Below are 25,243 nucleotides of genomic sequence, written 5' to 3' on the forward strand. Positions count from 1 at the left end.
GGGGGGGTGGGGGTAAGGCTGCCCCGCCGCAGCCCGCTGTGGTGGTGTGAGCAGGGCTTGTGCTGGTGGACATGTAGTAGTAGATTAATTAAGCATCCCGGAATTGCAGAAACAAAGAGGTCCCCGGGTATGAAGAGGATGTTTTAGATGGGGGGTTTTGTTGGTTAGTGTTACCTGCAATGGTTAATCACACGGACTGTAAAATAGGATGTTTCTGCTGTTTGTGGTGTTTATTTACTTTTTGTATTTCGCTGGGGCTGGACTATTAAAATAAATTAGCCAGCTGTGTTGTCTGTAGTTTTGTTGTGGGTTTGTTTGTTTGGTTTTTTTTCCCCTTCGGTTCCTTTTTGTATCTACAGAAGGAAGGAGACTTAAGTGTTTGCAATCTAAAAGCCAAAACCCAAGATATTTTTAGATGAAAACCTTGAAAAAGAGTGTAAAACCTTATCTTGATGGACTTGGCAATAGATTTGTTCTTGCAAACCCTTTATTTCATTTTTACAGCCAGTCTGATTTAGTGATTTCAGAATGACTGAGCGTGTGAATAGTAAAGGCTCACAAAGCAAATAAAAAGAAACCAAATTTCCTTTCTAAAAGATCTCCTATGGGTTGCTTTTTTATGACAATCTTCAAATGTTTTTCAGAGTTTATTAGTACTCTTACAGTCTTTCTGGCTTGGGGAGTGGAACAGTCAAAATAATGTGCAGTAGCAGGGTCTGTGTTTATTAAATGCACTTAACGAGTGCAAGTTTGGTTAGCATATTGGAAAATAAATAATACCATTCTAAATAAAAGTACACATCTTGTCATTTAAGGAGAGGAGGGGAAAAAATTTGTTTTGGACCCTAATTCAAGAAGGTGCTAGAGCACATGACTAATAAAGGCACAGTCGTATGGTAGAGAATTGAGCATTGTTTTCATACTTGATGTTGTCTACCATTTCTCATGTTTTGGGCCTGGCTGCTACCACACAACCCTCTTTTGTCATCCCTTCTGCAGGGAAATTTGGGCTGCATTCACATTATTTTTTTTTTTTTTCTGTTAAACTTTGAAATTCTTGTGTTTCAGATGGCTTTCAGAAGTGATATGCTTCACTGATTTGGGACTGCACTATACAAAAGTAATTACACAAGTTGCACAGAAAGGCTTTTTTAATGACAAAGATGTCTGCAAAATCAGTCTTGAAGGCAATCACCTGCGTGCACTGTTGAGGCTTTGCAGGAGCTTCAAGATACCAGGTTTAATCATCTTAAAAGGTACATCTACTTGAAACTTTTAATACAGTGCTCCTTTCAAGATGAAGGTTGTTGTCAATTGCTATTTCTAACAAAATTACCCTGCTGGGTAAATCTATAACAACTTCGTTAGGAAGTATTCAGCATGGTTACTTAACAGAAGATTAAATCCCAAATAGATCAGAAGAGAACTTGTCTTCTTTCTTAAAGGATCTCATTTACCTTGCACTTCTGCAGGCAGAGGACATTGGCAGTGCTCTCCATTTCTGTAGACAGGCAGTAGGGAAGGTTTCTTGAGCCTTAGGAAACCTCAGCCATGCCTTTTTTCCCCCTCTGTTATGGTAAAAGGCTGAACACTGAAGCTACAAGCCTTGAGGGTTTTTTATGGGTTATTGCAAAATGCTTTTGATCTGCAACAAGCTGGAGTCAGAAGGGAGGAGGAAGAGAAGGGACTTGCAGAGTAGATGTTCTGTGAGCCCTTTGAAACTGGACACCTATTATATGTTTGTCAGCAAGTTGGTGGGATGAAGTGACCCAAGTGATCTCTGAGAGACCTGTGTCCTCTAAGCTGGGGAAAGTATGTACTCCTGTTATATGGTCACTGAACAAAGACGCTGTCCTAGGAGCTTTCTCCAGAGAAAGGTCTTTGACATTCCAAGTTCTGATTTCAAGAGAAACTGGTAATATTCTAATACTTGTTTCTGTGACAAATAAATCAAAGATAAACAGAACATGCCATGTGTTTTCTGACCTTCAGAAAGTAGCATATATTTTGCTTCTTTCAACTGAATTAGTCTAGGAGTTAGGATTTGCATGTTTGGCCACAGGTACCTCTGAGTTAAACAAATGGTATTTGCATAGTGTCTTCACTGTCACTGGTGGCAGTGTCTTGTGTTTGTCACGGCTTTATGTGTGTGATAGTAATGCATTGGTGAGAAGGGAGTTTGGGTTTATCATGAGAGCAACTTTAATAAGGGGAGATTTATTAGGCCTTTAAAATAAGGGATCGAGAACATAACCACCTCATTCTCCACAGAATGCAGTTTAGCGCTATCAGCTTCTATTGGGTTTCAGGCTTAGTTTAAAAATGAAACCTAGCTTGCCATTCTCTGGGGTCTTGAGAAAAATTGCTGAAACGTGATCTGAATGGAAACAGACTGAACAGTTTTAAAGATCTGTAAACTGCTCTCTGTGCCATTTTAGAGGGCACCACATTCAAGGCAGTATGATTATTTGATTTCACATGGATAGAAGTAGAAATGAGTGGGAAAGAAAACTTTGGTGTGTGGGGGCAGTGTGAGGGGGCAGGAAAAGAAGCTTAGATACCTAATTCCAAAAGCTCAGTTTTCAGGAATGTAGGTGGTTTGGTGGGAGTTTTAGACTAAGGAAATTATGGTTTTGCTAATAATGATCTCTAGGCAACTAGATTTCTGTAATATGGTGCTTTTCTCACATTTATATTAATAGTCCTCAGACTCTGATGTTCGCTGGTTATCTTCACTGAAGATACGGAAGTTTTTTCACCCACCATTAGACATGATGTTTGTACAAAATGGACAGCAAGAGTCTTTACAATCCAGTACCATATTAAAGTTGAGGGCCTCTGTTTCTTCCTATGGTGCATCCAGAGTAGAAATAGTGTGTGTATAAGGTCCAGATTTCTGAAGGACTTGAGGCGCAGCTCAGGTTAGGATGCTTGCAACTGGTGGGGGAGGAGGAACAACTCCTGGCTTTGTCCATACTTCATTTCATACTTCCAAGAATGTTGCAAGAAGCACTGCTTCCTTGTGCTCTGCTACAATGGTCTGTGGGCAGCTCAGTGTGCACTGGGCCTGTGGCTCTGAAAAGGGAGAGAGAATGTGACTGTGTACTTGAATCTATCCCTGTGCCATGTAATGCAGACTGGTGTAGGCAGGCAGTAGGGAAGGTTGCTCAAGTCTTGGGAGAACTTGGCTGCCCGATGTGATGTGTACATGTTTACCTTGTAATTCTTTTTGTTAGATGTCTTAAAGTATGGTGCATGAATCAGTGTTAACTAACAAAAGATAAACTTTTCTCTTGTGGTAGAAGGAGGAAGGAACACATTTGAGGCACTTCATTTAAACTTGTAAGTGTTCCTCAATATAAGTGGCTACCTATAATATGAAAAGTTGAATAAATGAGAAAGCATTTCTCATACGAAACACATTTGGGTTTTTGTTTGGGTGTTTTTTTTTCTTCCTTTGAGGAGGTCTCAGTTTAGCTCTTGCTAAATAGTCTTGCAATTTCTTCGAAATTAGTATTTCCTCCATAGGTCTGTTGATGATTTCTAATGCTTTATGAAAGGCTTTTAAATAAAAAAGTGAGACCATTTATCTAGAAGGACTACTTAGTACTCAAGTTAAATGTTGATCCCAGTAAAGCTCCAAATGAGAAAAAACTTCGTCTTTAAATTGATTTTGGCTCAAAACATGTGAGTGTATTCTACATGCCCTAGAGAGATGAGAATGGCTGGGGCTTTGTTGCAGCTTTTTTTTCCTCCATCTTTCTGAACAAATTGTGAAAGAACCGGGGGAGGGGCAAGAGCGGAAATACAGTATCTCCATAGGCAGAACTTGAGTAGTTTAATAGGCTTTACTGAAATCCTAAAATGCTTATTGTTTTTATTAGATGACTCATTCTTTGTGGCTCTCTATTGGTAATGTGTACAAAAGTGGAACTTTTCTTCATACAAAATCAGGTTCATCCACAGTTGCCTTGGGCTCTCTTGAGTCAATGCAAGGGGCCAGTGAGCCTCAGGAGATGTGCATCTCTTTTAGACCAGTGAATGCTGAAGGCACATGGGTCAAGTAGGTTCTTAACTCAGTTTAATGTCTCAGTTTAGGTAGGAGGAACCTGGGCTTTAAAGTAACGTATTTTGCACTTCCCTGGTGTACTGTGCAATGGGAAGAATGACAGGCCAGTATTGCAAAGGATAAAAATTGGAAAGAGTGCTGCAGCCCAGATACATGCACTTAAAACGAGATTCTCATCAGAACAGTATTGATGGGTTTAAATTCAGTGTATTTTAATTCATTCTAAAAGATGTTAATTAGTACTGTACAGACGTTGGTGTCCAGTTCAGTCCATTTCTTCTGCAGAGACCTGTGAGGTACACGGAAGAGCTCTTTGGCAGCTGGACTCTGTGTTGATATAGGTGTATTGAGCTTGGTGAATTACTAAATTTAAGCCTGCCTGTTCAGACCAGATTACATGCTAAACAGGTTTTCTTTAAGAACATTGGAATAAAGTGTCATTGTGTATATGGAAAATAAGGGTGTGAAATCTTAGGTGCTAAATTAGGACCAGTTTTCCTCACATAAATAAATTTTTTTCCTGGTGATTTAAACGCAGCTATGATGAAAGCGTGGTAAAACACTGCAATGATTAAATGCTGGGTGAGGTAATCACAAAACAATCTGAAAATATCAGACAAATGGTCTTAGAAGTGAGATACATTTAAATGTTCATGTTACACCTGACTAGAAATAATGCCCTGCCTAAATAACCAGGGAAACAGCTGAAAAATTGCACTGTGTGGCAGCAACAGAGATCTAGTAATAGTGTATTAGCTCAGAGCAATAGGGACCCTAGGAATCAGGCTTAACTGCCAAGGCAAAGTGGTTGCAGAATATTGATTTAAGTTTCTGAGATAACCGGATGCCTTATGTAATCTGGTTACACTTGAAGATAATAATTAACTTCTTCCTTTGTAATGCTATTCTTGAATTAAAGGGGGGTTTTGGATGGGAAACTGAAGTAAATTCAGTCAAGTGTGTGTGCAGTGATTGAAATAGAAGGACTCTTGCTTTCAAAACCTGCTCTTTTGTCTGAATTTCATAAACAATGGTTCAGAAAGTCTTTGCGCCTTCCTTAAATAAGAAGTAGAGTGCTGCATAATTTTACATATTCTTAATATTGCATATTAAGAAGTGCAGGGCTGCCACACAAGTGGGGCTGAGGCAGGAGCTGAGGGTGGCCACAGCACAGACTCACTGACCAGGGCATTGCTTGTGGGGTCTGCACGCCACAACTGGGCACCGGTAGCAGGCTGTACCAGCTGTACCCCGACCTGGCAAGTTGTGAACCTGGTCTCTCCAGGGAGTCCAGTCAGGAGTGGAAGGGTCCAGAGCCAGGACTTAAAGCAGGGCTCCAACGTAGGCCTGCCCAAGGGACAGGGCTGTAGGTGGGTGTGCCAATGGCATAGTTTAAGTAGGGACTGAAGGCCTTGGGCTGACATTGCAGGTCTCGGGCCTGTGGTTAGAGGTCCTGGCTGGGGCTGGTCAGGACCAGTGAAGTCTAACAGTGCCTTCAGGCCCTGAGAAATGGATACAATCCGGTTTAAAACAAACCAGAAAATCCCAAATCTACAAGCAATATTGGTTTTAGCATGCAAAACAGAGATTCAGGAGCAGTTGTTTGGACCTGTAAATGTCAAACGGAGGTTTCATTCTTGGGTTGTTTGGTGTTTGTTTTTGTCTTGGTACATCAGCCTAGTTTTTATGTTTGTTTCTTTATGCTTAGTTTATTTTTGGATAATGTTTTGAAATAATAAGAAAAACTACTTGAGTTTCTAGTGTCATTGCAGTGATCCAAGTGGACATATATCTGCCAGAGATTCTGTGACTATTTGGAACATTTCACATTGGCTATTAAGACAGAAGAATAAGTTGGGATTTTGTGAGTTTTCCCCCTGCCTTTCTTATGTTTTCCTTTCTTGGTCAAGTCAGTTTTGTGTATATCTCTGCAAGCTGCCTCTCCATGAAACTATGAAAAACATATGTAGTGATTATGTCTCAGCCCTCCCATGTTTTTTTCACCAATTTCTTTATCCTCTGAGTCCCTGTGCTGTTGGCTTAAAAACTAAGTTCACATTACTGCTCTTAAAATCAAAATGAAGATGTTGAGTGGGTCAAAAAACTAATTAAAGTAGGATTAAGGTCATAAATGTGTGTCTCTGACTGCATGTTTGGATATAATTATTTCTGGTTATCTTCAGGAGTTTCCATTCTTAAGGAAAGACAATAAATTAAAAATTTATTTCTGCTTTGCTGACTCCTGAAGCATAGATCCAGCTGCTTTGCAGTTCCCTTTGCATGAGACTGGGGAAAAACTACTGGAAGTTTCTGGGATTTTTGTCTCGTTCAGAGACTTCTCCATCTCTGCCCCAATTCTTGGCGTAAGAAGTAGTTCTGGACAGAAAATCTTTAAACTTTCCTAAGTGGCTTTAAGACGTAAAATCTATTTATTTAACGCCTCAAGTGTAAGGGTAATTGAAAGAACCTCCCCTGCTCCCACAGAAGTAAAAAAACATTGAAGTGCTATGAAATGCTTCTTTAATTAAAAGCCTCGTGCATGTGCTGCTTGAGTACCTGCACGTGAACGCTTGTTGTTGCACATGGTGTGTCAGACAGTTGCAGGTGCATCTTACAAGTACCTACGAAGTACTACACACGTTATTTACAAGCAGTATGTGCTTTAGTAAAGCTGAAACTATTTGTCACTATCCGTGTGACAAGGAGGATGTGTCCACTGAGCCTGTCCGGTTTGGCAGCTTTAAAAAAAGTTGAGCAATTTGCTTGTAATTGCGTGACCCATCCGCTGGCAGATGTTGCGAAGCCTAAAAGTCTGGAAACAGGCAAAGGGAGAACTGAGGAAACTGGCGATATGTGTGCTAAAATAAAACAAAGTTGCTGTCTTTAAACTGGGAAGATGCACCTTGCAGTAATATTTGAAGAAGAGTTTTATCTGGCAATCCTCTCTTCTGTTGAAGTACTGTAGTAAGTGACAGACTTTATCCTTCATGGGTGATTCCTGAGAGATTGGCACTAAGTATTGCAGGGGTCTTTTTTTTTTCTTCCTTTTTTTTTTTTTTTTTTTTTTTTTTTTTTTTTAATCAGATAACCCTTTTATATTAAGAAGGCTTTTTAAATGGAGTTTGCTTTCTTCAGGTCTGTAAGACTGCCGCCTTCAAATATAGTGTAGAGAATCCCTATGTGTATCGTTGTTAAAATCTGTCATCTGGAGTGATGCTTTTACTCAAGCTTATCGCCAGCTAGAAACAGAGGAACACTCAGGTTTAGATGCTTGTAGGACTAATGGAGACAGTACACCTCTTCCTTATCCAAAGAGCATTACATTTACCCTGACAGATGCACATCTTCCCTGCTTTGAGGGTTTTCCAGACAGACTTGGAAAAGCTTGTTCAGGTCCCTTGTGCTTGGAGGTTTGGGCTTTTTTTTGTTGCCCCCATGCCCTCTGGAGGAGAGTGGGAACAAACCCATCCCTGGATGTGGTGTAATTTTCTGAAGAAATGACACCTTGCTAGCACTTTGCAGAATTTCCGTATACCTTTTAGCAACTCTAAGTAGTTGGAAAGCTGAAGCTGTTTCCTCATGTGAAAGAAGTCTTTTACAGTTAATGATGATTTAGTTGTAATTTCAAGAAAAGGGTGATTTTTGTTCATGTAAAAGAGTAAAAACACTGTAGTTCTCTGGCATTTGTATATGTAAATTGAGAAACCTGCAGGTGTTTAAGACCATGCTTGCTCTCCTACTTGTAAGCACAAATAAGCCTGGTAATTAGCTCTATTTAGGCTAATGGGCCCCTTTCTTCTGCTCAGGAACAGGGCAGCCCCAAAGGACCTGGGTACTGTGTCACCCCTCTCCTGCCATGTTTCCAATGTAAATATTTCCTTCAGTTAATCTGTTTATGAAAATTTTGAACTGTAACATCAGTCCCCCATATCATGGGATGCATTGTATCACACTCTTTTAAAAAAATTATTGTTCTATTCTTATATTAGTTTACTTTTTGACAGTCCGTGTTCTGGTGTGTTCTTTCACCTAGTTAAACTGGATTTCAGAAGGAACTTTTAAGATAAATATTAACTTGTTCTGCTGAAACTTTATGCAGTTGTTATTAAGATCATATGTAATTTGATATTTGTATATTGTTTGGGTGGTTAGCTCCTTGGCCTATGTGATATAAGCATTTTGAGAAACTACAAGGGACTCCTGAAATTTTTATTTTGGGTACAATACCATGGATGGCTATTATTAACTGCCAATGATAGCATAAATGGCTATTATAAGCTGCTTATTTTTTCTTTAAATCAAAAATATGATAACCTGTATGTAACTGTCAGTCAATATTATTTGAGCCCTTTCTTTCAAGTAGCTAGGCTTTTTTCTTACTGCTTGCAGTAAATGATTTTCTCTTTGTTTTTCAATTTCAGAAATTAACTTAGAGCATTTTCATGTCTGACTACTGGTATTGGAGGTTGATCCCGTGCAAAGACGCTGGAAGCTGCAACTGTTTTGCAACAGCCAGCCAGTCTAATGAAGAGAAAGAAGAAGATACAAACCATCAGGTTGTGGTGTCAGATACCATGCAGCTTGTGCGAGATAAGCAGGAGGTGCCAGAAAGCACAGCAGGTGAGAAAAAAATAGTATATTTTGAAAATTTTCCAACTGGCTGCCAAACTGTTAAGGAGAGAACTGATGGCTTTAAGAATTTTAGCAGTGGTGTCTCATCACTAGCAATGAGAGTAGGGCAGGGAGCCCAACTAAAGGAATAGATGAGTTGGAGGAGGGTGATGTCACCACAAAAACAAACATTTAGTAGCAGCCAGTGAAGAGTGAAGACCTTTACTCAGGAGGACTGATGCTTGTTATAAGACATTAATATAATTCCATAAATTAATTGATTAGCAGAAAATAGTCATCCCGAAGAAACCTGACCTACCTTCCTACAGTTTTAAAATCATACTCTAGAGAAACTGCTGAGAGCTTTTTGTTGCTGTGATCCATATCCAGAAAACTGTAGTGAGTGCTTGTTTAAAGTTACAGGAAATAAGAATACATTTTTTCCTGTACCATCTGATTTACCCATAGAGGAAGTTGTTGCATTCATATATATGCACTATGTGACCTTTGCCTTTATACTAGTGCAGATAGACTATATTCTATAATTTGATTAGCGGTTGCATCTGATAGCAACTGATCTTTATTATCACCTTTTCATTTCATTTTGCTACATAAATTTAAAAAAACCCCTCTCTAGGTAATTAAAAAATATCTACACATATTCATGCAGACCTCTCTCAGCTGGAAAGAGAATCCAAAACTAGAAAAGTGATATTCGCTGAAGTGAAGTTTTGCGTTTAATTACAATTACAAGGTAGGATATGATTCCTTTGTCATAAAAGAAAAAATGCTCATTCTTTCAGCCTGGATGAGCTGAAGATGTTGGTGCTACTACAGGATGTTTCATATTCTGCTCTGGCTTAACAGGAAGTAGTTATTAGAGAGTAATCATTTTATTTGTGTGCTAGTGAGGTCTCGGCCAGAATAGGAGACTTCTTTTGAGGGCAACAAGGAAAGATGCAAAAAAAAAAAAATGTAGAAATTCCAGAAGAGGATGTCAGGATTGGTCAGAGGGTTACAAAAAAAACAACTTTTGAGGAAATAAGGAGGGTGTATCTAGACTACAATAGAAAACACATATTCTGACTTTCTAGTGGAGATCTTTTTAAGTTAAAGAAGAAGGTGGACATCTGCTTGTTTTATTTTTCTTGTTGTCCATATCTAATAGAATAAGAACAAGAAAATGGGAACTTGATTTCTGCAGAGAACATTTTAGACCTAATTATGGAGGTTGTTAGACTAAAGAGTTTTCACTCTTTCACAGGTCTCTAGCCTGTTCTTAATGAAATCTCTAGTGAAACAAACCACTGCCAGAGGTGAGCTAGGTTTACATGATTCCATCTCAGTCCTTTAAGCTAGGCTAAGAGACTTCAAGAAGATTTTTTTAGTACAGTGCTTCTGTGATGAAAGAATCAAACAAGTCCTGGGAAGGCAGGCCTGGATTATGAAGTGAGAGGAAAAGTGGTTCTGTCTTGTGTCATCTGGAGGATTTTAAATGGGAAATCGCTGCTACTCCTCTCCAGAAATTCAGGAAAGAGTTGTGTTAGGCTCAGACTAAGATGTCTGTGTATTCTTTGTTGGTGTAATAATGACACAATGGTTGACTGGTTGACCTACAGAGGAGACTTAGGAAGCTGCACAGATCAGAATGAAAACAGTGAAGGTGGACCAGGAATGGGGTGTATATACATATTTCATAGATATGAGGCTGCCTATATTACCTGCACTTGGCTATGCTAATTTCACCTAGTTGTGGCTGCTGTCCCTCTATCACTGAAGTGCATGTGAAAGGAATAGGAGGTTTAGTGAAAGAAGTTCTGGATGAAGTTTCCTGGCTGGAGATGTAGCAGAGTTTTCACTGAGTATTACATCCACGCCTGGCTCAACAGCTGAATTGCAAGCCATTAATGAAAACTGAAAAGCACCTGATTACGCTCTTTATGCCTGGAAAGAATGGGATGTAGTTTTCAAAGAAATGTATGTTTTCTTTCAACTTGGAGAACAGCATGTAGACTGGGAAAGGAGCTTTCCCGGAGATAGGCATGAAAAACTTAGTTGCAGATAACTTTCTGGTAAAGTTATTGAACTTTAAGACCAAATTCAATATGAAAATTGTTTCCATGTCATAACTAATACTGTTGCTGGTATTGGGGATTGAATGAATCATTGTGTTTGTCACCATTTTATTGGGTGTTGGACTTTTTAGCAAATTATTGCTCTTGATTGATGCAATCTGCATGTTAATATTTTTTGACTTTGTCAAGGGACTGCTAAAAAGAATCTACTCTTAAAACTACAGCTGCATAACATGGTGAATATTTAAAATGGGCAATTTGTATGTTTGGTATGTGGTAGAATGAGCAGTTGTTTCGCTCCAGTTCTAATACTTGTTCATATACTTATTTCAGGAAAAGAAGCAAGTATTTTTATGGTTGGTAAGGAAAACCATAGCGCCTTGTTCTGTGAAGCTAAACCTTGTAGTCTTCTGGTGGAAAAAGGCAGCAAGAGAAATGCTGCTGCAGAAAATAAACTCCAGCAATGTTGTTGGAGTCTTTTTCCTTCTCTATTTTTGGCTTCTGTAAGCAAATGTGAAAGGTCTTAGTCTCTCATGCAGACTAAGAGTACTGTAGGATGGAGAGCATCTTGATGCTCTTCTTAGTTAAACCATATGTTGCTGTTGCTGAAGTTTTAACGCCTCTGTTCCCTCCCCCTCCCCAGGAACTCATCTGCTATGCTATTGATACTATATTAATAGCAATATTTTTACTGCAGTGTTTTCCTAGAAGTTATAATTAAGATCAGATCATCATTGTGTTTGAGTGTACGCACAAAGAGAACATGTTGCATCTTGGAAGGTTTAAAAGTCTAGCTTGAAAGTGACAGATGAAGGAAGCAAAGTTCAGCTTGAGGCAGAGCACAGCTGAGATGGAAGCATGATAATGTCCTACCAGCATGTGTGTGTGTGTAATACATCCTTCCCCCTCTTGTCATCAGAAAAGGCTGGAAAATGGAAGGATCTTGGAGAAAGGATGGAGGCATGAAAGACATTCATATGAGTCTTTAAAAACATTTTACAAATCTAGTAATTCTATAATTTCTCTATGTCTGTTATGTTGTTCTACCTGTTTGGGATTGAACTTCAGGATTGCTGTGCTTGAAGGCCTGTCTATAAATGTTTTCTTTTTGAATGGGGCTTTTCTGCTCTGGAGACAGTCCTCTCCAAAGAGTTGACACCTTTTCTTTGTTGAATTTTTTTTCTTCAGTTCAGATCTGTTTGAAATATGATCTTTTCACACAGTTGGTGGGTTTTTTTTAGCCTCCTGCCATGATGCTAAAGCAATAGGAAAGCAGAGGTAACCTTTTTTGTATCAAGGTTTGCCAGTGTGACATCTTGGAAACTGTAATTGTTGGTGATGCAACAAACAGCCATGAGGGTGCTACAGTTAAAGCTTTTACAAAAGTAAGAGGACTATCATGGCTGCCCAGGTTTTGAGGAATCAAAGGATATAGATGATGCTGAGTGAAGTCTGAAGTCTCCCCTGGTCCAAACTTACCTGAGAAGACATACTTCAGGAATAGATTTTTTTTTTTAAGCATTTAAAATTATAAAATGGATGTCTTTTTACCATTTTAAATGATTGGTAGGTTTTTTGCGTGAGAAATTACAAGGCAGCTCAGTGACACTGGTGTGCCAATTCTGATACTTGTAAGTGCACTTGTAAGAACACTGTCATCAGCTGTTGCATTTACAGGCGCTTGAAACACTCATCTGTTACATTCACCTGCTCTTGGAAAGAAATGTGCTTGGTGTCATCTCAAAATGTTAAATTGCATTAGTTGCCGTACATAAACCCTTTTAGGCACCACTCAGTGGCATTAATGAGGCTGATAGCTATGACGGAATTGTATACCTGCTACAACATTAGTGTCTGGAACAGCATGGTCAGGTTACATTATTAAGACCACTGATGACTTGTCACCTGCATCAGAGGGAGAAAAAAACAACATGCTGTCTCTTAAACACTTGTACATCCTGAACCCAGAGTATAACTTCAGTTATACTCATTAACCCCTTGTTTCCACTAGTCACAACTGTATAAATACAGATTCCAGTAGTAACGTATGAGGGAAACATTGTAGGCATTCATTGTTATAATAATTATACTCTTTCAAATTAAGTGACTTTTCAGAAAAATGATAGCTAATACTGTTTGGATCAAGTCCATTCTGTTCCTTGATGTCTACAAATACAGCCTTTTAAAAATCTAAAAAATAAGAAACTTAGTCATCCCTTAGAAGCATCATCTGTGGAATGAAAATGTCATTACAGACTTTACAGCTTATTCATGCAGATACTAGGTAGCTCATAACCAAAAAGGGCTGGTAAAAAAAAAAAAAAAAAAAAAAAAAAAAAAAAAAAAAAAAAGGGCAGGAGTCCCTAAGCAAGCCACTTAGTGATATATTGTCCAGCATATAGCTGGGACCTATTGCTGTTCTCTTGGTAACATCTGTCATAATGCTTAAGGAGGGGGCACTCAGGATTCATTTTCTTTTTTTATGTACATAGAACTGGCATCACCATAACTGTTGGCAGAGAAAAATATTTGTTTTGCTGTATACTTCTCTTTGTTTGCTTAGGGACAGTGGGTTGTCCCTAAAGAACTGGCTGGATTTTACTGTGGGAGCTTTTAAGTGTATCCGTGCTGAACTTTTTGTTTGGTACTAGTAGCTTGATTCATTTGAAGTGCATGTCCAAGATATAGCAGATATTATGGGTGCACAGCTAGCATTTCTTAGTGTTTGAGGCAATTTGCTTACAGTGGAACTCAGTTTTATAAATAAATGTCTTTACAGGCCTATTCATTTACTGGCAGCTGTAAGACTGGTATCAGTCTTAGCACGTGTTTATGAGCCAGTGTTTTTATGTGTCAGTTAAAAGAGCTGCTTTTTATTAAAACTGAATTTCTACTGAAGGAATTTGGCAAATTCTTACAAGTTTAACTCATCCAAATGAGACATTTTTAAAGCTAATTGGAATAATCTAACAACATGTAAAGGAGAACCTTTGCATGATAAACCTCATCTGTATTGTGTTACTTTCAAGTAATAGAGCAGTGAAATCCAAACCTGATTATAATCAGTGGGAGTCTTGTCAGGATTTTTGTCTTAAAACTTTTAAGTTATGAAGGTTAACCAGCCTCTTAAATTAATATTAAACATCTTACTCTAATTCCTTCTTTCCAGGGAATTGCAGCAAATATGGAATATATAAAAATAACTTCTTGTTCAAGAAGTTAGAGCAGAAAAGCTCCATTAGTGTAAAAAGGCACTGCCAGATAAAAATGAGCTATGGAGAGGTATTTCAGCAATGTCAACAATAAAATTCAGAGTGTGTGAGTGTATGTATGTGTGCATATATATGTCTGTAATTTGGTGCCACACTTGATGCATTTTCAGCTCAACTGCTGTTTGCTTTCCTCCCTTCATGGGTTATTTCATACAAAAAAAAAAAAAAAAAAATCTTTTCAGGAAAAGGTGCTGCCTGAAATTACTATTAGCCTTTTTAACTCGGACTTTTTTTTTCTTTTATCTTAGTGGCCTGGCCACTAAGATAAAGTTGAAGAACCTATGGTACCATGTGCAGCTATATATGAAAGCATGGAAGCATTTTTAGTTTTTCTTCAAAGTTCCCTGAACCCATTTGGGAAGGTACTGTGTGCTGGAATGGCTTACACTGATCCATTGCAACTTTTAATGCTATATTGAGTGTATTGGAAATACTTCTGCTGCATTGCTGTGCTTCCTTCTACTTTTCCCCTGTTTTCTGATGTAATAGGCAGCCCAGCCACAGCATAGTTACTTTCCCCTTTCTGTTCTTTTATTTCCTAGAGAGTCTTTTGCTTTTCAGAAAGAGTTTGGCTGGGGTTTCTTGTTAGCTGTGAGATCACATGAACCTAGGAGGTATAGCTGGAGCTCTGCCAGCCTGTCTGCCTTCATTTTGCCGCCTGTTCTCTGCTTGGAGAGCTCTTGCCAAGGGAAAGTCAAACACCCATAATCTGTACAAAGAAGCAAGGACTTTTTAAGATTAAGTTAGGGGGAAGGTATACATGCTTTGTTCTGCGTGGTGTTTGGAACAATTTCATGGTCAGATGTGATGCATGTAAACTGAAATTTCAAGTTTCCTCAAGTAGTGGCATTTTTATGTTGTGTTGGGAGGTATGAAGTTATTGTCTAGCAACATTAAACTAGTAAAACTTAACTTTATTGTGTGTATGTATTTTAATATTTTGTAGTTATATATGTCTTTTTGTTTGTAATCTACTTGAAATATATAGCCTTTTAATCGAAAGAGAAAGCAATATCATTTACTTTGTTATGGCAATTGATAGCTTTTGTGATACCTCTGAATATGAAGAATCTTTCTCTGCTGATTTAAATCATGATTCATTTTTCAGATATTCCCCATGCAGGATGAAGCATTAGATACTTGCTGAAACTAAAGTAGGAAAGCTTTGTCAATTCGTTTAGTTCCTAACATGAGTACCATTGTGCTTTTGGTGCCTCAGGTGGCTCCAAAGAAATTGGAAAAGTGCCTAAGCAGCAGTGTAATTGAAATTCGGGAGAAGTTACATGTCTAACCTGTTTAGGCATTCTGTAAATCCCATTCTTCTGCATCTGTAGGCAGTGGATATCTTTGTAAATCTGCTTGATTATAACATCTAAACAGGAAGAAACAAGCTGTATTATAGATACTGGCTTATTCTTCTGACGGGCTAGTGTGTGACCTTAGATATCTCATGCCTCCTATGTGCCCCCTATGTAATAAAGAGCACTTGCATGGCAAGTTTAGGGTTCCTCCTTGCTTGTTGCTGCCTCTGCTTCTGTAAGGGCAGACTGCTTGCTGGATTAGGCACTCGCTCCTAAAGCCGTGAACGTGGAAAAGTTGGGAATGTGAACATTAGGTCTTGCATACGTGCAACAGAAACCATCTGAGCTACAAGGTTTCTTTCACGTGCTGCCTTAATATCATTTTAGTGTCACATACACATCTGTAGGGTAAAACGTGGGGAGTTAGATTGACTCACTGGCTTCCAACTGGACTATTTGTCATGGTAATGAATTGCTTTGCCTCTGTTCTAGCCAATACCCAGATTAGATGTTGGGTTCAATTGTTGCCTCTGGCACTGAGGAATCAGTCAGGGCGGTTTCACTGAAATGCACAGATTTGCTGGAGTTAATCAATGCACTCTCTTTGAGTGTTTAGAGAGTCAAACTTCACTACATAGGAGGAGGGAGTTTTGATAATAGAAATAATTGAAAATAATGAAATAGACTTTAAAAAAAAAAATTATTTTGCATTTTCCTGTAGCTACTACAAATGTTCATGTCCACAAGGGAAATGCACAGAAATCTTCCTGCCACTTAAAATGGACAGCTATCTAGGAACTCCTTTCGTTCATTACTGACAGATACAAACTGCAGACTAGATACATACTGATATGGCTGGGTTTCTTTGCTGTTGAAAATTGTGCTGGTTTAGAGTTGACTAGAATTAGTTAAATGGCCAGCTGTCAAAGGAAAACCTTTTCCTCCAGCTAAATATATTGTGTTTATTTTAATTGCTAGAGGCTAAAGAGAGTTTATTTAATTTGGACATGCAATTTAAGTTACTTAGTGAGCAGTTTTGTCTTCTTAGCTCAGCTTATCGGATCTGCTTAAACCTATTTGTTGATCATAAGGTACATTAGAAAAATTGTGATTCTTTAAAATTGTGTTGCACATAATTAGATTATTACTTGTAGTCTTAAAATGTCATCTAATTACTGAACAGAGTAATATATTTTCCATTGACCATTACTACACTAGAGGAGAGAAATAAGTGTGATAATGTATCTGGAGTCTGTCAGTTTAAGCTTTCTGCTGTCAAATTTCTGTGACCTGTTTTGCAAAGGCTTACCTGGGGAAATGTACTTTTGCTAATTACTGAGTGTATGGATGGAGGGAGGGAAAGTTCTGTGGTATCCCTGTGGCACATGTGACTCCCATCCAAGAATCTTCTTGGGGAAAACCAGCTACACTGGAATGGTGGAGTGAGTGGAATATAAACTGCCTGGGATTAACTGCTGCCAAGAAGACCTGTCCAAAAGGTGAAGGTTCCAGGGAAACAACATCAATGTTGTGAGGTTGGGAGCAGGTCGTTAAAAAACCAAGCAGTTTTTTTTGCCAGCAGCTCCTGTTTCTAGTAAGGTGCATGGATACATGCATGAGGTTGTGTATGTGCAGAGAAGGTATTGGGGGCCTCTGTAATGCTGTCAGGACTTGTCAGAAAATCCAATTGGAACAAGGCTGGTGGGCTGTTGCAGTTTAAACCCCGCCGGCAGCCAAACACCATGCAGCCACTTGCTCACAGTCCCCAACCCCTGGGGATTGGGGGATAGAGTTGGAGGGGTAAGGGTAAGGAGGCTCATAGGTTGAGATAAAACCAATTTAATAATTTAAATAAAATAAAAATTAAAATTATAATAATAGCAATAATAGAAAATACAAACAGGGTATGCACAATGTGATTGCTCCCTACCAACAGACTGATGCCCAGCCCATTCCTGACTAGTGATCCCAGAGAACAGAGAATCCTGAAACTACCATCCTAGAAACCCAAGTGGAGCCTCCTGATGAACTGTATACGGAGCATGACATTAGATGATATAGAATGTTCCATGGGCCAATTTGGGTCTGTTGCTTTGGCTGTGCTCCACTCCCCCTCTGCACCTAGCTTTTTCTGTACCTGTGCGCTAGCAGGACATGGGAAGTTGAAAAGTCCTTTATTTTCTTAGCAACAACTGAAAACATTAGTACATTATCAACATTCTTCTCATATCAAATCCTATACTGAATCCAAAATGCAGCACTATTCTAACTGCGAAGAAGGAAGGAAAAGAAACAAACAATTAGCTCTGTCCCAGCTAAAAACAGGACATGGGCCTAGAAGAGTCAGTTCTCTTAATGCTGCCAGCAGGCCTCTTCACTAGCATTCTGCTGAGGAGAGGTTTTTTTCCAGGAGAAATGCTAAAAGTTTATTTTTCCACAGAGGCAGCGCTTGCAGTTGCGGGGAGGTGGGGAATACTTCAAAAATGGCCCATTACACATGTTAAGGAAGCTGTTTTACATTTTCCGCTCCCTATAGCTTATTTAGTGAAACATCGAACATAAGCTATATAAATGTTCTAGAACCAAACTGTGTGTTGAAGTTTGCTGTTCCATCTGTGTGCTGTAGTGTGCTTTTGTATAATTTCAGTATAACTTTCAGCAATAGTACAATGTGGTGTATTGCATACCTTGGCATGTTTTATTCCACAGAAATCAACTGTGCCTGCCCTTGTCACTGTTGCAAAACATGTTTACATAGGAGGGCTATAAATGAGATTCTAGAAGGTATCACAGTGGCATACATTTGTGTAGCCAGGACCGGTTCCAAAGGGAGCAACTGGGTTATTTTCCTGTTTTACCAACTAGTGGGGCTGCTGGGCTTGCTTTTGTTCACTGCACTGCAAAGGAAGAGACTCACCAGCAACGTGTGTGCAGGAGAGAACATTTCCATTGTTCATGGGACTTCAATAGTATTTAGGTGTTTAAGTCCAAGAAGGTGTCGTTTATTCTCCTCATAATTTCTTCAGTAGTTTTTCTGGTGAGGATTGAGCTACGTGGGGTTGGTGAGTCCCCTTGACTTTGTCCAGAGCTGCCTTCTTGAGAAGGTTGTCTGCAGTTTGGTGTGTGCCATGCTCTTGAGCTGCTATGTGTGCCCAGTATACACCTTGATGAGCTTCTCAAAAGGTAGAATGGTCAGCTTCATACAGGCTGGATGCAGAAGTGTTGGGATTCCTGACATATGTCATAGCGAAGTGACTGGAGCACTTGCTCAGAAAAAGAGGGTACTCCGCAGTTTCCCTCTCAGCTTAGAGGGCTGGGTGCATGCTCAGCTAACTGGCTGCTGGGCTCCTCCTGGGTTAAGAAGCCCAGCATGAGGCTCTTTGATGAGGCTCGTGAAAGAGTCAAGATTTACTAGACCAGAGTGGTTAGTGGCAAAGGGAAACCTGGTTCTCTGCCAACTGAGTGAGGCTCTAACTTGTAAAATGGGAGTCTTGAGTTGCACTTGGTTTCCAGTAGAATGTATACCATCATATATCAAGTAATCGATATATGGTGCATAAGCAGTACTTGGAGTAGGGATCCTGTTCTCATCTGATAGCATTTTAAAAGAAGGAATTGCACAGATGTTGAAAGCCAGGCAAGGGCTGTGATTGTGATCCCTGATCAAGATGTGTGTCCTTCAGCTGGCAGATGAAACACCAGTTTCTGCAGAAGGGCAGAAAGGGGTGAAGCTGAGCTGCCCCTCTGTCATTTTCTTTGACTTGCTTAGATTGTCCTGTGTCCCTCTCACAAGGCCTCTATTCTTCTTGTGCTCCACTTAGGGAATTTAGACCCCAGTAGGTTCTATCATGGAAGACAAATGCTGGGTGTCATCATGCTAAAGTCCTTTGGGATCCTTGTTCTTAGCATTTAATGGGTCCACATGTGATCATCTTGCTGTCCATGAACTTTTGAAGAACTTCTGCTTGGTGTGATCTGGCTGGTTATTAGTCACTGTTGCTGTGGCTTTTTGTTTTTGTTTTTTTTTTTAGTCTGTATAATTGTTTAACAAAATAGATTTAGAGATAAAAAAGGTGTATAGTAAACCTCTTTGTTGCATGAACTTGAAGATTTTTTAATACTTTTACTAGCAGAATTCCTGTCAACTGGTTTGTTTAGCCCAATATTTCTAGAAGATATAATATAAATATGTTGTCTCCAAATGGAAACCAAAAGTCACTGCTAGTCTTTTATCCATCTTATTGTTGGGTTTGTTTTCCTTTTGGAGGAAAAGTAGAGAGCAACTTCATATTTGAAAATTTTGTTCCTTTCACTTCTGGCTTTGCAGTGACTGGAATGCAAAAGTATCCAGAGATAGATGCTGTAAGTATATTTTTGCTACTGTGCCTGGCCCTTTAATCTCTTTTAAGAAATTGAGTCTTGCCCTTCCATGCCCAGTAGATGTTGCTGTTGAATCAATAACACTGCAAGAGGACAAGGGGGAAAAAAGCTTTCTGAGCTCGGAAGGTATGATAAGTGTTCCAGTATCTTATCCAAAGGAAGGAGGTCTAATTAAAAAATAATAAAATGCAGTGCCCGTAATGTTTTCGTTTATATATTTTGTCTTGAGAATCTGCAGCATAAATGAGAAGTAAGTATTTTGTGTGTAACTTTGAGTTATAGGTTTAATGTCCTGTGGAAGAACTGCAGGGAAGGTGTATTTTCTACATTACATACCCTTTATGTTTTTACTAAATATGTATATTTTGTTCTCTCATCCAAAGAAGGATAAATCATGTCAGTCATGGTTATAGCTCTATAGCACAATACAGTTTGCAAAGCTATGCCATATGGTAAGAATAGGCATTCCTGTAGCCTCTCTAAGTCAACATAGTTCCTTGGAAGCTGGGGCCTTGCCAAGTTATTGGAGCATCTTTTAGGATGAAAACCCATGATGCAGGGTAGGTTTTACGTGCTTTTATTAAAGGCAACAAAGCAGGGGAGGCAGGTCATTTGGGGAGAAGAGACTGAAAAAGGATAAAGAGGAAAACATTTAAAGGTGGTGTGCTTCCTTTAGCAGCACCTGTTCAGTAAGGTTATCTATGGAGGAAGCTTTTTCTGGATTATTTTTTAATGCAGTGCAGTCTTCTAACAGAGTTTGAGGAATAGTTCGTTATTGAACAGAAAAACTGTGTGAATTAAATATTGAGTAAACAAGTAATCTCACTCATGAATTTTCTTTCCCTGTTTTATGGGAAAACATCTGCAGTTCTCGGTTTCCTTGGAAACAAATTCACTGCAAAAGCTAAATACGCTGCTCTGAGCCTGTCAATTTTACTGTATTTGAGAAGAGTTTAATGTGCACACTTGGATGTTTTTACTACATTTATTTCTCAAATGCTGTGTCATTTACGCTGTTCTCGCATAAAACACCTGATCAAAGGACATGTGCGACATGAATTGGATTTTGGCCAGAAAAACAAGAAAGGTTGGTATTTGCAAGCCTAAATGTGGACTCTCTGTGTGTATATATATCTTTACTTACAGCATTTAGTTTTCTGAAGGCTTATTATTAAAGTCTTGCCTTTTAAAGCTCAGTGTTATTGTTTGCATATTGTTTCAGTCTTTGCTGGTTTTTGGAGTTGGAGATCAGAGAGCTCTGAAAGGAATTGCTGGTACATTTGCCTCATAATAGGATTTTGGCAGGATATTGGTTTTATTTGTAGTTTATTTAAGTAATTCAATATGGGATACATGTACGTGTTCTCACAGATTAGTATTTTTGTTCTGGCTGTGAGAAGAGTATGATTTCATATATTGTGTTAGAAGATTTCTAGTGATGCTTGTGATTAGTTTCAGCTGTTCAAGCCAAAACCAAATCTGTGCAACAATGTGGTTGTGTAATTATATCATCAAGAATTAATTTAGAACTTACTTGCATTATTGTACTTTAAGAAAGAGAAGCTCTGTTAAGCAAGTATTGCATAAGAATTAGATTTTCAGCAGGTATGTTTAACATAGGTTCATGTATGTACCCGGGTCACAAGTACATGAGGTAGAAGACACATTTGTGACTGTCCTTTTCCCATATATACTGGAAAAATAACATATAGTACTGAGAAGACTGTGCTGTATAGAAAAACATTTGACACATGTTGACAAAACATTGGCTGTATCTTGTCAGATAGACATCTGGCACTGATTCCATGGTGGGATTGCTAAAATGAACTTCAAAATGTTTCATAAACTCCTTTTCCTCTCTAAAAAGAGGCGGCTGTTCACATGAGTTTATATATAAATTTAGCTACTTAGACCCTTTGCATTTGGAGTTTTATTCATGAGCATTAAACAACATTTGAATCTAAGACCTAGCTGTGTTCCCCCATGGATAATGTTGCCTCTCATTGCTGAAGTATCTTTTTAAAAGTTCTCTCTGTAGAAAGAACTTGAAGTTTTCATGGGCTTTCTTTTATTAATGTTTGCTTTGGGTGCTCTAAGTTACTGCATCTATTACATTAGAACTACATTAGAATGGTCCATGTGCTCTATGTGTACAAACTGAACCTATTTGGGGATTGAGGAGGTGGGAAGAGCAGGCAGATACTTTCTTTTCCATGAGAAACTAGTCTTTAGTTTTAAGTTTAAATACTTTTGCAAATGTCAGGGGGAGAGGAAGGAAAAGGGTAAAAGTAGAGTGAAAGAATTATTTGGATGTCAGCTGTTACTCATCATCTATCTTCTGAATCCTACCCCTTCTTGTTGCCTCTACACATTTAAAAACCTAGAAGATTAATACAAAAATATTTATTCTATTGTAAAGCAACAGGTGTGGTTCCTTGAACAGCATGCTGCCTAATCCTATGAAAGCAATAAAATTAAACCATCTAATAATATAACTACTACTACTACTGAGAGCTGTTCGCCTGCAATCTATTACCACACCACTGCTAATTACTCTACAAGGCATCCCATTTGCACATATCTGTGACAGTGAAGAGAAATCTGATATTTAGAAAGATGAAGTAGGATTTCAAGGCTAGGTTGGACAAGGCTTTGCGCAACCTGATTTAGGGGAAGGTGTCCCTGCCCATGTCAGGGGGATTGGAACTAGATGATCTTTAAGGTCCCTTCCAACCAAAGCCATTCAGTTTTTACAGATAACATTGTGTTATAGAAAGCTTTTGGATAAAGACTATCTGACTTCTGTATTTGATAACATCATTTCAAACATTATTTGCTAGGTTGTTTTATTTTGATGCATTTCTTTGGTTTTACCCAGTAGAGCCTTCCAGCCAACGTGATTTAGTGATTTTTGCTTTTGTAGCAGGTGATCCTAGCAGTGGCAGATCCAACTGTACCACACATGCAGAGAAGACCATATACCTAATGCCTGTCTGTTTCTGTAAAGGGTTGGTCAAGATCTTTAAAGAAGTAAATGGATCTTAGGGGGGATGCTCATGCAGATAGGTCTCTAAGGACCAAAGAGACTTTTTCATGTGTGTTGGTGTGGTATAGCTAAAGTTTCAATTCAGGCCTTCCAGTGCATGGTATCTGACATCCTCAAGCCTCCTCTATATGCTGCCCATTGGAATCACAGCTTTTATATTATTTTCATAATTCTTGCCTTCCTTTTCTCCCTGCTGCTTGTCTGTGCTTTGCTGATACATTGACAGTATTTGTCTCTGAAAATACTCACATCACAGATGGGAATGCTGAAGAGGGTCAAAATGTTCTCCTTCAGAGATCCAGGTGCTGCCATGAAATATACAGGAACGTGATTGGAGACTGGTCCGTTATAGACCTGCTATCTTGGAAAGGGACAAATAGTATAATTCTTTCTTTCCTTGAAGTCCTTTCCAGGCCTAACGTCCTGACGTTAATCATGCAGAAGCATTGCATGCTATGGCAAATATATGACCATATACAATGAAATAGTGTGAGATGCTGTGGTTTTTGTCTGACACATTCATGCATTTTTCCTTTATTTTCTTGGAAAATTTTATGTACTTCTGGATTTTGTTATTGTCATCATTATTTTTTTTTCCTCTATGTAGTCATAAATAACATCTGACTGGAACTGAACCAAAAGTGGCATTGTGGATACGTCTTTTGAATGTCCAGGCTGTAGAACTGTGTTTCAGGAGGCAGTCAGCTACTGAGCTTTTGATGAAACTGTGCTACAGTTTAGTCTTGATGTGGTAGTTACATCTGATGAGTAAATGCAGATGGGTAAGTGTACAGGATGGCACTGATGTTCTGCTGAGTCCCTGCGGGGAGCTGGCAGATGGAGTGAGTCATTTTCAGCCCCTTGAAATTGTTCTCGTAATGAGAAGAACTCTGAGAGCAAAACTTTGCAAAAAGAAACTTGATCTTGAGAAATGGCTGGAATACAGAACTTGGAATTTGGTGGAAATCTCAGTTGAAACTTTGTTTAGGTGTCATAAACCATGACATGCCTCAGTGGACAGCAGAATACAGCCCAAGAAGAGCATGATTACGAAGCACCTGTTGAGAATACCAGTGTTGAAGATATTGTGGTGCACAAGTTGGTACATCTGGGAGGTTATTAGTTACAAATAACTCCGCAGCTGACCTGACAGTACTGAATAGGGTTAGAAACAAACATGTCTTATGAGTTGGAATAGGAAATGGTGTACTGTGCTCTGGGGGTGAGTCTCTCTGGGAGCCTTTAATCTTTGTGAATTTATGGAACCAGCTCTTGGTTGCAGTTGTGATCAACTCAAAAGATGTTTTCTAAGTATCCAGATGTTATAAAGCTTAAAAGATTATTTGAGATTGAAGCCCGTGCAACCTCTAATGTGTAAATGGCTTGTAAAAAAGCACTTCTTTTTACTGCATTTTAAAGGCAAAGAAAGTGAAAATAAACAGTATTGCATTAAGCTTGTCACTGACAAAAGAATCCATGTTATGGATTGGCAATAGCTGTAAGAGTGAAGTAGGGAAAATAAGAAAAAACAACAGCAGTACATAATCAAAATAACAAGGAAATGTATAGAAGCATGCTTACATTTTTCTTTCAGAAGCATTAACTATTCCAGACTGTGGTCCTTCAAGAAAACTAACGGTAATACTGTCAGAAGCCTGTTAAAGTAAAAGTTCAGTCTTTCTGTTTCGAGAAAGCATGAAATGGTGGTTTGGATGTGGCTTATGATGTAAAGAAGCCTAGATGGCATTTTTCTTTGACAGCTTTACCATAATGAAGGCAGAGAAACTGTAAACTGAAGTGCAGTCGTTTTCCCTTATATACTGAGGTATTGAGAAGATCAGCTCCCAGGAAAGATCAATTTAATTCATCTGGTTTGGGAAGTAGCATCTTCTGTGAAGAATATTAAATGAAAAAATAATGATGGGATCTGAAAATCCACTATTTCATATTCTAATTTAAAAAATCCTAAATCACCATGAACTGTCATTTTTTGCTTGTCAGGAAATGAAGAAGTTGTAATTGTCTACAATTCTGCCACTTTTGAGGAGATCTGCCCTGGTCTTTCTCTCCTGTATTAAGCATCCATCAACACAAATAACCAAACTAAGAAAAAAATGCTGTTTTATTTACTGAGGAGTGTATGCCATAAAATAGATGAGGGAATTGGCCTGTTAAAGAAATACACAAAGAAGTTTTCAGGCTCTGTTGTGAAAGATACAAAGGCACCATTGAAGGACCTGTGGTGAGGGCAAGTGTTCTGCAGCAAGACTGAGATCTTGTTCGGGGGTTGGCCTCTTTGGCTGGAGGCTAAATACCCGTGTGGTTGCTGGAAATTATTTTCCTATCCCTGGATGTTTCTTAAGACTTCTTAAATTTTCCTATTCTGCATCAAGATAAAACCAAGTGCTTTAACAGTGCTTGTGGTGCAGTCCAGGAGGGAGGCCAGCACCCAGGGCAGAATAGTAAGTAGCCTGGGGGGGGGGGGGGGG

General features: G+C 38.9%; 1 protein-coding gene across 8 annotated transcripts in view; it reads left to right on the forward strand.

Annotated features, from left to right (window-relative positions):
* Window positions 1-1,087: 1,087 nt before the first annotated feature.
* The window catches only part of MCF2L (MCF.2 cell line derived transforming sequence like), a 160,518-nt gene continuing 136,362 nt past the window's right edge, over window positions 1,088-25,243 (forward strand). For 5 of the 8 annotated variants that reach the window (XM_026868503.1, XM_026868518.1, XM_026868555.1 and 2 more), the window contains exon 1: window positions 8,495-8,689. In XM_026868503.1, the coding sequence (XP_026724304.1) occupies window positions 8,594-8,689 (96 nt within the window). In that variant the 5' untranslated portion in view covers window positions 8,495-8,593. Of the gene's footprint in view, window positions 1,257-8,490; window positions 8,690-25,243 lie in introns of those variants that run through there. The other 3 variants (XM_026868510.1, XM_026868527.1, XM_026868588.1) reach the window with 3 other exon arrangements.

The sequence above is a fragment of the Athene cunicularia genome, assembly GCF_003259725.1.
Source record: "Athene cunicularia isolate RWA chromosome 1 unlocalized genomic scaffold, athCun1 chr1_part1, whole genome shotgun sequence".
Lineage (NCBI taxonomy): Eukaryota > Metazoa > Chordata > Aves > Strigiformes > Strigidae > Athene > Athene cunicularia.